Source organism: Harmonia axyridis, chromosome 4 (genome assembly GCF_914767665.1).
Source record: "Harmonia axyridis chromosome 4, icHarAxyr1.1, whole genome shotgun sequence".
Taxonomy (NCBI): domain Eukaryota; kingdom Metazoa; phylum Arthropoda; class Insecta; order Coleoptera; family Coccinellidae; genus Harmonia; species Harmonia axyridis.
Genome location: NC_059504.1, coordinates 6,283,165 through 6,297,456, shown reverse-complemented (window position 1 = coordinate 6,297,456; position 14,292 = coordinate 6,283,165). Strand labels below are relative to the sequence as shown.

At 35.1% G+C, this 14,292-nt stretch overlaps 1 protein-coding gene across 5 annotated transcripts in view; it reads right to left on the bottom strand.

Moving 5' to 3' along the window:
- The window catches only part of LOC123679294 (protein vein), a 71,044-nt gene extending 57,106 nt beyond the window's left edge, over positions 1-13,938 (bottom strand). For 2 of the 5 annotated variants that reach the window (XR_006747371.1, XM_045616805.1), the window contains exon 1: positions 12,643-13,938. Coding sequence is in view for 4 of the 5 variants with exons in the window: in XM_045616805.1 (XP_045472761.1) it covers positions 12,643-13,315 (673 nt within the window). In the remaining variant the exon portion in view is untranslated. The remainder of the gene's footprint in view (positions 1-12,642) is intronic. The other 3 variants (XM_045616803.1, XM_045616806.1, XM_045616804.1) reach the window with 3 other exon arrangements.
- Between the last annotated feature and the right edge of the window lie 354 nt (positions 13,939-14,292).

Below are 14,292 nucleotides of genomic sequence, written 5' to 3'. Positions count from 1 at the left end.
CAGTGGACGCCCAAAAGAGGCTGTCACCGGCGGAAAAATCAAAAAAGTTCACAAAATAATTTTGAATGACCGTAAAGTCAAATTGATCGAGATAGCAGACATTGTGAAAATATCATCTGGACGTGTACATCATATCGTCGGCTAAGAGTGTAAATCTGCTATGTCCATAATGAACAATTTTGCAGGAGACCAAAAAAACCGTACAGTAAGTGTTATAATAATAATAATAAGAGAGTTTATTCATGAAAGTACATTCAATATAGTTTATTGAATGTATTACGGTGACGGTTCACATGTTTATTGTTACGAAATTATATAGCCTTCTGTTTGGGGAATGAGCACTTGAAATAAAAAATTCCATATTTGTTCAGATAATTTGACATACCATATTCTGCGTTTCTATCTACTACTCATACATACAGCGTTAGGAGAGGTCAGGATCTTGCAAAGGAGATAAAAGCTTCTCTTGAAGGTTCTTATTTCCTGAGATTTCTCTATTCTTTCATGAATATAGGTAAATTTGAAATGCGAAAAAAATGTTCAATTTCCCATTGGCTTCTACTGCCGACCAAAACTGCCAATTTCATGTTAGTGAACAACTTCTTGATGCCCAGTTACTGGTACAAAACTGACAACGCTGTCTGAAGGACTTAGCCAAGTTGTTGGCAACGATTCCAGACACCCCAAAATAGCAACACATTACCGCCGATCGCAATACCAAACAGTCTGCTCTGCTCTGCTATCGCACACACCTTGGCTATATTTACTTAACTACACTTAAATCAGTCCACTGGGATATCGACACCGCCTCTACGAGGGATGTCGAACAAAAAAATGGAAACCCGAACTTATACTTCAAATATTTAGAATCTCAGTTCATATTTATGACCAGTTGCACCATTTGCCTAAACATTGATTGAAATTTAAACATTGATTACTTTCTGATTATTCTTAAGAAATCAGAAAGTAATCAATGTCTTAAATTTAAATCAATGTTTAGGCAAATGGAGCAACTGGCCATTAGAGTCGTAGTTGAGCAAGCTATGTAATTTTTATTGTACTGAATAATCCATGTTGTGGTCTTAGTTTCACAGCACTGATTCTATGGTTTATGTCACGCAGAACTGTCATATGAAGCGTCGTAACAGGCCAATTCAAAAAGTCCCCAGTCTACCATAGTAAAACACATTTTTTTGTCAAAATTCGATTTTATTATTCAACATAGTTGCCTTCGAGGCGATTATAGCGATCTTCCAACTTTTCGATACCATTTTTGTAGTATGATTTGTCTTTCGCTTCACAATAGGCCTCAGTTTCGGCGATTACTTCTTTATTGGCGCTAAAATTCTTTCCAGCGAGCATTCTTTTGAGATCTGAGAACAGGAAAAATTCGCTGGGGGCCAGATCTGGCGAATACGGTGGATGTAGAAGCAATTCGAAGCCTAATTCGTAATTATAGCTTGCGCATCCCAGAATACTGATGCCATAACCTTGCCAGCTGATTGTTGTGTTTTTCCTCGCTTTGGATTCGGTTCATCGTGTGCAGTTCACTCAACTGACTGTCGATTGGACTCCGGACTGAAATGATGGAGTCATATTTCATCCATTGTCACATATCGACGCAAAAATTCAGGTTTATTGCACTTGAGAATTACTACATCTACAAAAAAGATTCGAAAAATAATTCAATCCCAAAAATATATTTTACTCGTATAAAAAGATCGACAGAAAATGTTGCTCTTTCGGATTTATGTGTATGATGCTTATGCAGCAGCCGAAAAAAGAATGAGTTATTAAAAACACAATAACGAATTTCATTTTAAGATTTCTGTATATTCGAAGACGCCAAGAATTTCGATGCATCATTAAATGTGATAAAGTTGATATAGTTCCAAAGTTATCTTACTTGGCCTCTATATTTCCGTTTTACTTCATGAAATTGCTAGATAATTGCATAAACGCTTTAACACCTCCAGTGGCGCCAGACATATTTGCAAGTTTTAGCACAATTTGCCAAAGAATAATGTAGTAATAAATTAAATTTTCTTTCATGATTTTCTGCGCTTGGGCTTATCGTAATGAACCCATTTTTCGTGTCCAGTCACAATGCGATGCAGAAATCTCGTCTATGCCTTGCAAGCAGCTGTTCACAAGCAAACAAACGCCGTTCAACATCTCTCGGCTTCAACTCGAACGGCACCCAATTTTCTTGTTGGTGAATCATTCCCATGACTTTCAGGCGTTTTGAAATGGCCTTCTTGTTGCGTCACTCCAAATGATGTCAATTCTTGTTGCGTTTGACACGATTCTTGATCAAGTAATGCCTCTAATTCTGCATCTTCGAACACCTTCTCTCTTCCACCGCCATGCTGGTCTTCGACGTCAAAATCACCATTCTTGAAGCGTTGAAACCACTCTCGGTAGGTTCTTTCACTAATAGCGGCCTCATCATAGGTATTTGAGAGCATTCGATGAGTCTCAGTCGCAGATTTCTTCATATTAAAGCGAAAAATCAAAACCTCCCGCAAATGACGAGAATTTGAATCGTAAGCTGACATGTTTAATCAACAATAACTTCATGATGCAAATACAAATCGACTTATATTGGCGTTATGTTTACAAATACCTAAGCTTATTGTATGACATCTACAATCTATTTATTTCGACTACCACTTACCGCTACAGCCAAATATTGCAAAACTGCGGACGTAAAGTTGTACACCTAATATATAAATGAATACAGACGTCGAAGAGTTTCACCTTCCTACAATGAAGTAATCTCTCTTGATAACTATCTTTTTCAAGTCTCCTTTCTTGATAGGGCGTATGTGGTATTCAATTGTGATGTTGATGAAGAGAGCACCTTATGAATTTTTTGATCGTGCAAAAAACTTGGCGTAATGAAAAATAATTGAACAATGGGAATGAGGTAAGTAATTTCCTGTTACGTTAAAAGCAGTAGACAATCTCAATATGAAATATACTGCTGAGGATGCCTTATGGAGGCAGCGCTAGACTCTAGAGCCTATATAAGTTGAAATAACGAAACGGGGCAGCGTGCAAGAAGCATGACGCGAGTCGCTCATCTGTGTCGCGTTTGCATTATGTGCAAATCTGATAATTGAGATCATTATAGCAGATCGCCAAACATGAGCCACCCGACAGTCTGTTTGTTAGACCGTGTGTCTGCGAATGAGATGAATATTTGACCTTCCTGGGATAAATTTACGGATTACATATTACACATTCGCTGTATCATTTGGCGGGAGGCAAGTATCTAGCGTTTTTGGCTCATTATTTCGAATTATAAAATTTTCACAGTTTACGATTTGGAATGAGTGGATTTCATAGAGTAATAAACATAGATAGAGGGAGTATACGCAATTTTTACATGTCCCCAACATGGTTAGATTACGTTGTCGGATTGTGATATATTTTCAAAGCCACAATTTTCTATATCGTTATGAATGTATATTATATTGAATGAAATGTATTTATTTTAGTGATTCCCGATTAAATATGTAAATTTGAATATTTGGAATCCGATATTTTTCATAATTGTAGAATTTATAATAAGCAGAATATTTCTTATTTTCTGTATCTACCTGCTGAAATCCAAGGTATGGCAACTTTTGCTCTCCTAGTATCATCGGTTGTTTCACGTCGTTTGGCGCGCTTGAAGTTTGTTTTCTGAATTTCTGATATATTTAAATATTTATTTCAATATATTTTGAGTTAATATGAAACGTTGATTCACTATGGGACATAAGAATTGCGTTCTTTGTGGAGAAACTCGCGAATTGAGTGAAATATCGTATCACTGATATGTTTTCATTTCCGCGCGCTTCATGTCAAATTTGATAGTTCATTTTGGGGATAAAATTCGCTTACTGAAAATGATATATGCTCCCTCCATCTATTTTTATTACTCTAAGGTGGATTCCAAAAATTCAATAAGAAAAATTCTAGAAAAGTACTTACTTAAATTCAGGAAATTTTGTGATTCAATCTATTCTTGCGCCTTATGAGGTCGGAGAACTGTATAATAACTTCGATAATACCCAAATATGAGAGTCTTCAAGTTGAACATTGAAATCAACCATGGATTCCTCTCATCAGAGAAAAACTTTTTTTTAAAAATTAGCAACATTGTGCCCTTTCTTTAACAATATGGTGAATATATCTTTAATATATATTCGATTTTTGTCTTGACATACATAGGCGTGCAACTTTGTTTCCATCCTGTTTATACCAACCTATACATATACTTTTCTGTTATTTCTAAAGGCGTAATTGGCGCGAGCGCTCAAAAATAATGAAGTATCTAAAAGTTTGATCTTTCGTTCTAGAGAAAAATAAACTTTCAAGATGTCTGTGATATTTTCTGAGTTGAGAATTCCAACGTCCATTCAATTATCATTCAATGATGAAAAAGTCAAAACAACCTAAATATTTGAAGTTACACATCATCTTCGGGAATCTAAAACGTAAGTGAGAAACAAAATAAATGATCCTAATTTTATGGGCGTTTTTTTCCACTTCATCCCAATAAGCTAAATTGTTTTAATCACCGACATTAAATCAGCTGTTTTATTGATGAGCGATTTCTCACAAAAGGAGGCATAAGCATTATCTACACTGTGTCCGTAAAGTATGGAACAAATTCATTTTAGCTGAACAGACCATTTTAAGAAATAATCCTGAAATCCGTTGATTTTTTATTTTAATTTACTGTATTTTAAAATAATAATCTAATATACAGGGTGAATAACTTTCGAGTAATGACGTCACCGTCATTTTTTTTAATGGAACACTCCCATTTTGTCTCAATTTTCCGATTACTCAAGCTGAGCTGATTCCAAAAATGTATCACATGTTGATTCCAATTGGTACAGGGTGGACAAAAATACAATAGTTTTGTGTGTGCTCATAAAGTAACGAGTAACATTCTTTATTAATTAAATTAACAATATTAACAAAAATACTTATTGTCTAGCGGCAAATGGTTTGAATGTAACACCCTGTAGTTTGTTACATTTTTAGATTAATAAAAAAGAGCTGTTTCCAAACATGTTTGGTACTTGTGGTCTAACAGACAGAATATGAAAGAAATTATTTATTTTTATACATTTTTATTGATCTAAAAATGTAACAAACTACAGGGTGTTACATTCAAACCAATTGCCGCTAGACAATAAGTATTTTCACACTCAAAACTATTGTATTTTTGTCCACCCTGTACCAATTAGAATCAACATGTGATACATTTTTGGAATCAGCTCAGCTAGAGTAATCGATAATTGAGACAAAATGGGGGTGTTCCATTTAAAAAAAATGACATTGACGTCATTACTCGAAAGTAATTCACCCTGTATATTAGATTATTATTTCAAAATACGGTAAATTAAAATGAAAAATCGACGTGTTTCAGGATTACTTCTTAAAATGGTCTGTTTAGCTAAAAATTAATTCGTTCCATACTTTACGGACGCAGTGTAGAATGGAGATAAATTGAAAGATAACTTTTAAAATAGTGAAAATCAACGGACGAAGATCAGTTGTCAAGTTGTTCCACTTGAGGAAGCGCCTCACCGCTCGGCGTGAAGCCATTGCCCTGCTGCTGAAAGTCGCAGAAAATAATAGGTAATTGACATTTTATTTCGGTTAAGTTTGTCTGTGAGAATCGGTCGAGTCCGTTTAGTAGATTTTAAACACTTGCATAACTAACTTTTTTGGCGGTCCATTGAACGCGACAAGGCCATTGATTGTGGTATAATTAGAGTTGGAAATTGTCAATGAATGAATTTCGTTGGTACGCTTGGAAAGGAAGTCGGAACAGTATGGATGATTTGAGGATTCGCGATAATAGATTTTCACGCTTTTAGTCAAAGTTAAAACATCCTGCATGAGAGCGAAATAACAATGACTTTGATAGGTTTTTGTCGGACAAATTTTTAGCATGTAGTAGATTATGGTTAAGTGGCTTTTGGGCGTAATATGACTTAAGCGTTAAGCGCATTCGCCATTTGGTATATGTGGCGACTGTTTTTATTTCATAATAGAAACGGGCGTTTTTTTTTGAGGTATATAACTTTAAGTTGGCATTACTGTTCAAGATGGCGACCAATTCAACAGCTGTCAAGTGATTTATTCTCAGTTTGGTTTGGCAATTCATCATGAATAGACTCAAGCCTGAACAACGCTTCCAAATAGTGCAATTTCATTTCGAAAATAATGGTTCTGTGCGGAATACGTATCCCGCACTACGTACATTTTATTTTGTTTAGCGATGAAGCGCACTTCTGGTTGAATGGCTACGTCAACAAACAAAACTGCCGCATTTGGAGTGAAGCTAATCCTCAAGTGTATGTCGAAACAACGTTACTTCCAGAAAAACTGACTGTTTGGTGCGCTTTATGTGCTGGTGGAATCATTGGTCCGTACTTCTTCAAAAACGATGATGGCCAGAACGTTACAGTCAATGATGATCGGTATAGAGCCATGATTACTAACTTTTTCATTCCTGAATTGAACAACCATGATGTCCAGGAGCTGTGGTTCCAACAAGACGGCGCAACATGTCACACAGCTCGTGCCACAATCGATTTATTGAAAGACACGTTTGGTGACCGCCTAATTTAACGTTTTGGACCTGTGAATTGGCCTCCAAGATCTTGTGATTCAACACCGCTAGACTACTTTCTGTGGGGCTATGTAAAGTCATTGGTCTATGCGGATAAGCCACAAACCCTTGACCATTTGGAAGACAACATTCGCCGTGTTATTGCCGATATACGGCCATAACTGTTGGAAAAAGTCATCGAAAATTGGACGTCCAGATTGGACTACATCCGAGCCAGCGTGGCGGTCATATGCCAGAAATCATATTTAAAATGTTATGCCACAAGATTATCTTGCGGATAAATAAAATTCATGTCAATCGAATAATCCATCGTTGTTTTATTGCAATTTAAAGTTCTATAGCTCTAAAAAAACACCCTTTATATTCTGAAGCATGTTGCAGAATGGGCTCCTATTCCAACACGAATGCGAAATTCGAAAACGAGCGGCGAAGGAGACAATTACATTTCTGTCCAATTTATCCACGACAAGACTAACATAAAAACAACGAAAAAGACAATCATCTAATAAAAATTGAATAGCATTTTAATTATGCTTATGGACATGCAGATACGCCACTGATCTGAAGTGTTCCTCACATTGGAATTCATATATAGATTGATCTACTCATTGAGTAAATATGAAATTAACATGGATCTAAAAAAATTAAGTAAGGTTGATTTCCTTATCTCAATATCGACGATTCGATTGAATTCCATTGTTCTCCACGTTTCCTGTACCTATTTTTCGCCGATAGATTACCTATAAGCAATATACCTAGATGATATTCACATTTTCGAAACGATTTCACGGAATAAATTTCAAAATTTCAAAAAAAATCACAATTGGAATGAGATGAGAACGAATATTATGATCTATATTAATTTGCCGGAAAATTTAAACGGAATGCTTTCAAAATATAACAAATCAATAGATAAATGATAATAAGATATGTGTTTCTCTATTTCAATATCATAATGAATTCATTACAATTCTAAAAACAGTGCTGTAATGAACTCATTACAGCATTGTTTTCTCTTATATATTTTTTTTGTAGTTGTCAACACAAACTTCCAATCTTATCAAAATTCAACACACGTCAATTGTCAATATAATATAATTTGGATTTAGTGAAATGATTTGCAACTTAATTCGCATTTTCTCTTAATTCTGAAGGTGTTAAATAGATTTTGTCAGCCATAATTCACGAATTTAATGTGTAATTTTGAATTATTTCAAAATTCGAAACGTACGATTCATACTCAAATTTCATAATATGTCAATTTTCGTAACAGTCACACCAACTGCCATAATATAATACAATTGCCACTAGGATGTATAATCTGAATTTTTCATTGAATTTCGAAAATATTTCAAAAAACTTGACTGAAATAGAGAAAATATCGTCTAATTCTCGTTGCAGAAGGCAATTCCAACACTCATGCGTTCAAAAACTCGCTCCTTTGTCGTTTGTTTTCGAATTTCGCATTCGTGTTGGAATAGGAGCCCATTCTGCAACTTGTTTCAGAATATACTATTCTCTATTTCAGTATCGTAATGAGTTCCATACAGTTCTAAAAACAGTGCTGTAATGAACTCATTACAGCATTGTTTTCAGTTATATTTTTTGTTTTGTGGTTGTCTACATAAGACTTCCAATCCTATCAAAATTCAACATACGTCAATTGTCGAATAATATAATTTGGATATAGTGAAATGATTTGCAACTTTATTCGCAATTTCTCTTGATTCTGGTGGTGTTAAATCGATTTCGTCAGACGTAATTCACGAATTTAATGCGTAATTATAAATTATTTCAGATTCCGAAACGTACGATACGAATTCAAATTCCCTAAACTGTCAATTTTCGTCACACAAACTGCCAAGAAAAAATACAAAAGTCACTAGGATAAATAATACGAATTTTTCATTATATTTCGACAATATTTTACAAATCTTGACTGAAATAGAGGAAATATCGTCTAATACTCGTTGCAGAAGGCAATTCCAACACTCGCTCGTTTTCGAATTTCGCATTCGTGTTGGAATAGGAGCCCATTCTGCAAATTATTTTAGAACATACTATTTCACGTTCCTCTGAAAAATAATAATGAATTCAATAATCACATCGAAAATGGTGTTTAGTATCAATTATCAATATTAGTTCACTTTTTATCCAACTTTCCTGCTTTCGATAACGAATTTGAATATTTTATATTCAGATTTTCAACAATAATATTCAATCACCTTTTCGACTATAAATCATTTCCATTTGCTCTATTTGATTTTTATGCAAAAATGTCAGAAATGACTCAAACGTTTCTAAACAGGCCACCAAGAATTGTATCCCGTAGAACGAAGGCTATCAACTACTGTTGATCACAGATGGAGGAACTCCTTATTATCCAATCGTATTTACATATAATATTCACACATTCAGGTTACGTTCGTGTGTAGAGTGAAAAAATACTAATTAAGAAGGTTTATCATCATTCCACCACTAACTATCTTATTGAATAGAATAAAGTAGATGAATGGTTGGGTGATTATTCAAAAATGTCTTTAATTCACCTTGAGAGATTATTGTTTAGGAAAAAAAAAAGGATTGAATTATATTTTGGCAGTTCATTAGGAAGAATGCTACAGATTATTTTGTGAGTAACTGCTGAAAAATGATAAACTATTCGAGATTATGCATAATATGATTGATGTAATTGCTACAGGCAATCAAGTTGAAGCTTGTTATAAATTATTTGGAGAATCCATTCCAAAATTTGGAGTATCAATGAATTGTATAAAGAAGAATTCAGATGAAATTCAAACACAGAATGAAATCATCGAATTGATAATTTTATGTTATAATACAAGGCATGTTGAACTTATGCATCTGTAATTTTTTATTATATCTGCATAATAACTCCAATGAAAATGCTGGAAATGAATAAGAATAATTTTCCTTCCATTTATTTTTGACGAGTTTATTTGTCAATTTATATGATTGATGATCTCAAAAACTGGCAAATCAAGGATAATTCTCATATGAAACTTTGAATTTGTACCAGAACAGTCGATAAATTCGTATTAAAATTATGATAGGTAAATCCTACGCAAAAGTCGACATAAAATGGAAAAGTGTTTTTTTTTTATTTAGCGAACTTTGAAACACTTTCATACAAATAGGATTTTGCTCGGGATTTTGATACAGACAGGAAAAAAATAATATACAAGTAAATCTACAAAATTTTGCTATAAAAATATTAAATTGGTTTGAATGTAACACCCTGTAGTTTGTTACATTTTTAGATTAATAAAAATGAGCTGTTTCCAAACATGTTTGGTACTTGTGGTCTAGCAGACAGAATATTAAAGAAATTATTTCTTATTTTAATACATTTTTATTGATCTAAAAATGTAACAAACTACAGGGTGTTACATTCAAACCAATTGCCGCTAGACAATAAGTATTTTTGATAATATTGTTAATTTAACTGATAAAGAATGTTACGCGTTACTTTATGAGCACACACAAAACTATTGTATTTTTGTCCATCCTGTACCAATTGGAATCAACATGCATTTTTGGAATCAACTCAGCTAGAGTAATCGGAAAATTGATACAAAATGGAGGTGTTCCATTAAAAACAAATGACGGTGACGTCATTACTCGGAAGTAATTCACCCTGTATATTATATTATTATTTTAAAATGCGGTAAATTGAAATAAAAAATCGACGTGTTTCAGGATTATTTCTTAAAATGGTCTGTTTAGCTAAAAATGAATTTGTTCCATACTTTACGGACACAGTGTAGAAATATAGTACATATATAAAAAATATATATCGTTAAATTAATTTCGATATATGATGAAAATCACAACTTTTGTCCAACCAAGATTCCGATTAATTGTTTGCAATAATTGTGACCTATGTTCCAATCAGTTTCTTCATATCTGTGATTGAATTAGCTTGTCTATTGAATTTTTCGACGATTTATTCCTAATTTTCCGTTGAACCAAGATGTGAACGTAAACACGAGGTGATATATCGTGATATATTTATCAATCGCTTTTTTTTTTCAAATCTAATTGTACAATAATTTCACTTACTATCACTGTTCATATTATTTACGAAACGCAAGAAAAACTGTAACCTTTTCGTCACCTTGCTACAATCAGAGTTCATAAACAAGAACATATTTGGAAATTACACATGTTTAACATGAGAATAAAGTGATTGCTAAATTATTGAAAATAACAGTATACGGGAATACAGCGGTCGAAACAGAATCAATTGTCTATTTCGAAGCCAAATATTAATATTTTTTTTTGTCCATCAATTCATGTGAAGATATAAACATTGCGATAGATCAGGGTTTCCTTATCCAAACAGAAAAGGTTAAACGTATAAATTATACAAATTAGTATAGAATTAATCAATATTGCAGCGATCAACTGATAAAAAAGTAATGACAGTTTGTTTATACATATACGAATGTGATATAATGATAGAAAATTGGATTTGTGATCCGATAAAAGAGGTTTTGAAGGATTTTTCAACTGAGATCGGCTCGTGCAATCAATAATAAATATATTGAACCGAATAAGGATGATAGTGGGATTGTCTTATAAGCAACGTTTGTGGTTATGTCTAGAAAATAGTTCATCTAATTCGTTCATTCTGCTATAACTTGTAGAAAAAAATCATGCGGGAATACCTCAGTTTCACATATATTTCATGGTTTAAATTCATTATTATATGTTATTATATCTGTCAATTCATTTCATTTCTTGTCAACTAACATTATTCAATGCAAAAGTCACTAAACGATATATTTGGAAATAGTTCAATAATTTAAAAACAAAATTCAGTCAATCAGAGAAAATAATATATAATACTCGTACAAAATGTTGATTCTAACACTCGTTCATTCAAATTTTTGAACTCGTGAAAGAATATCAAGGCCTTCTGCACTTGTATTGAAAATAACTGCTCGGAAATACAAGTTAAGAAAGTACTAAAAATTATTACTCGATTACTTGAAAGGGATTTACGAAACCCTTTTTGTTGCTTATTTGGCACAACTGTATCTCTCACTTTAAGCTTCAACTGCTATTCAATTTGTTTAAAATGCATCATTTTGTCAGTTTATTTTAGGTTTGTTAGGGGATGGATAAAAACGAACAAAAAAGAATATGAATATTGAAGCCGAGATTGAAGCTAATATCCGTAAAATGTGTTTTACTAAGATGATAGAAGTGTATAAGAGAAGCTTTAAAGCACGCGCAGAAATTTTGAGGGCAAGACGCAAAGTGGAGTGTCCTCAACATCGTAAGTGCTTCAAAGACACTCAAACACTCATATCATACGCTATTTTTACGATATAGAAGCCGATTTTTTTGGGCGTTCATTGATTTTCCAGAATAATGTATGATTAAGTATTTCATGGAGAACATTGATTTGAAAAATTTTAAGGATAATATTAAGAAATATGTGATAATGGGAGTCTGAGTCTCTATCACAAATTTGACAGATAAATGATAAATCCGTGACAGGAGACTTCCGAGTACCAACATATAATTATCAAAAATAACTATGAAAGTTGTGTGAATCTGAGATATTCTCACACGATTTTGATCTACAAGGTATGGCAGAATAAAGGGATTTGACACAGAATTAGAAAAAAATATATTTGTTGGTGCCAGGCTAAGTAATGAATAGTCTTCTGCTTTATGTGGCTCTAGGTAACAGTTACAAGGCCTACACAGAACACAATTGGTTCTTACAGAACCTTTAAGCTTCTGAGACCATCTAACATTTAGAAAAGAACGATACAATCCTCTACAAAACAAAAACTAATTTTTCAATTATGAATTACAATTGAAAAATCAATGAATTTGCTCTCTCAAAAGAATCGTGTCAAAAGATCTACAGACCATAGAATATCCAAACCTAAAATCTCAGACATATCGACCTAACAGTAAACACAAAGAAGAACAATCTAGGACGTTCGATCTAAACTTACTGAAGTTTGGATTGATGACCTTCTGCACCACCTTGGGCAGTTTGTGCTTCCTGATAGGCTCAGGAGAACCAATGGCCGTGTAGTTGTGGGCACCGTACGAGTTGAGGAACAGCAGGTACTCTCTGGACTGCTGAATGTTGGCTCTGACTAGCTTCGTAGGGTTCCTATCGCACCTCTGCTGCGCTCTTTGGGACGTGGTGTCGTTGAGGAAATAGAGTTGGATGTACTCATCGATGAGGGGGAAGGCGGAGGGAGATTTGAGTTTTCGTTGAACTTTGAACAGTACAGAGTATTTGTGCGTTCGCGAGCGGACACTTACGGCTTCTGTTCTGGCCACGACGACGGTGTTGGCGAGGAAAGCCTTCTGAGAAATGTCCTGTTTGGGGCACGGGCTGCTAGGCCGGTTCCTGCGACCCTTACGCGGGGCGCCATCGCCGTTTTGCGCCCTCACAGCTCTGTGGTGATGCCGGTGACGGTGGGTCAGATCGCCGCCTGTCGCATACAGTCTGTTCATAAAGTCGGACGGCGAGGATTCGAGAGACAGGTTCCTCCTGCTGTTGCTGACGTCTGTCATGGTCAGGCTATCTATGCGGAAACCGGAGCAACAACTTAAGAAGGCTAAGATCACTAAAAATATAAAACATAGGCATCTTTCGTACGATATTCCATACATGTCTAGTGCGGGAATAATGCGTGGTGATTTCTCACTGACGAACGCAGTAGCGGCGCGGTGGCGATTCGGAACCCTGCAGACGATCCACCCTTGGTCTCTGAAGATGGCTTGGCCGTCGTCGAAGAAACCGGCGGCGATGACGCATCTTTACGCGCACTGGACATCCCTGGGTTATGTCAGCATTGGAGACGGCTCTAACCCTGCTCTAACTGAAGCCCGCTCACATGGGAAACCACTTCACTCGTACTCGAAAAAAAAAAATTTTTTTTTTCGGATTTTTAAATTTTCACTGCGAGAGCCACTGAACTTTTCGATTTCGAACTGGCTGGTCGGTGCGTAAAGGGGGGGGAAATGAGTGTGAACGCGCCTCGTTGTAGTAGATGGCCTGGAGCGTGCCCGTCTCAAGTCAGAACGTTCGCGTTGGACTGAAAATTGAACTCGGTGCTGTTCCGTCGGCGCTTGGCCCCCCACTTAAGTCCGACCATCTGCCGTCAGTCGGTAGAAACTCGGGGAGACGCGTCGCGGCGCTCTCCTATCTGCTCGTCTCTTTGGGGCTACGCTAAGTAGACGATGACGAGCTGATGCTATGCAGGTGCAACTGTATAAATCTTAGAAGGCACTTGCGATGGGCTCTCTACGAATTCGTCGTACTTAGAGAGATGATTTACACCTCGCTTGGTCTATGCGATTGCCCCCCTTGTCCCCACCTCTTTTCTTTAATCTTGATTGAATTAATTTTTGGCGCACGGTTTGATGGTATGTCTAGATAAAATTGCGATTTTTGATTGCAATTTTAGTTTGACGTGTATTTCAATCTTTTATTATTTTGGGGGATTTATAAATAAATAGTTTGTCATGTAAAATTTCTTTCGAATTATCATCCCCTGTTGAGATGGACCCCTTCAAATGGTAGTAAAATTCGATAATTTTGATATTTCTTTTTCTCTTGAACTAATTATAGCATTGAGACGAAATTT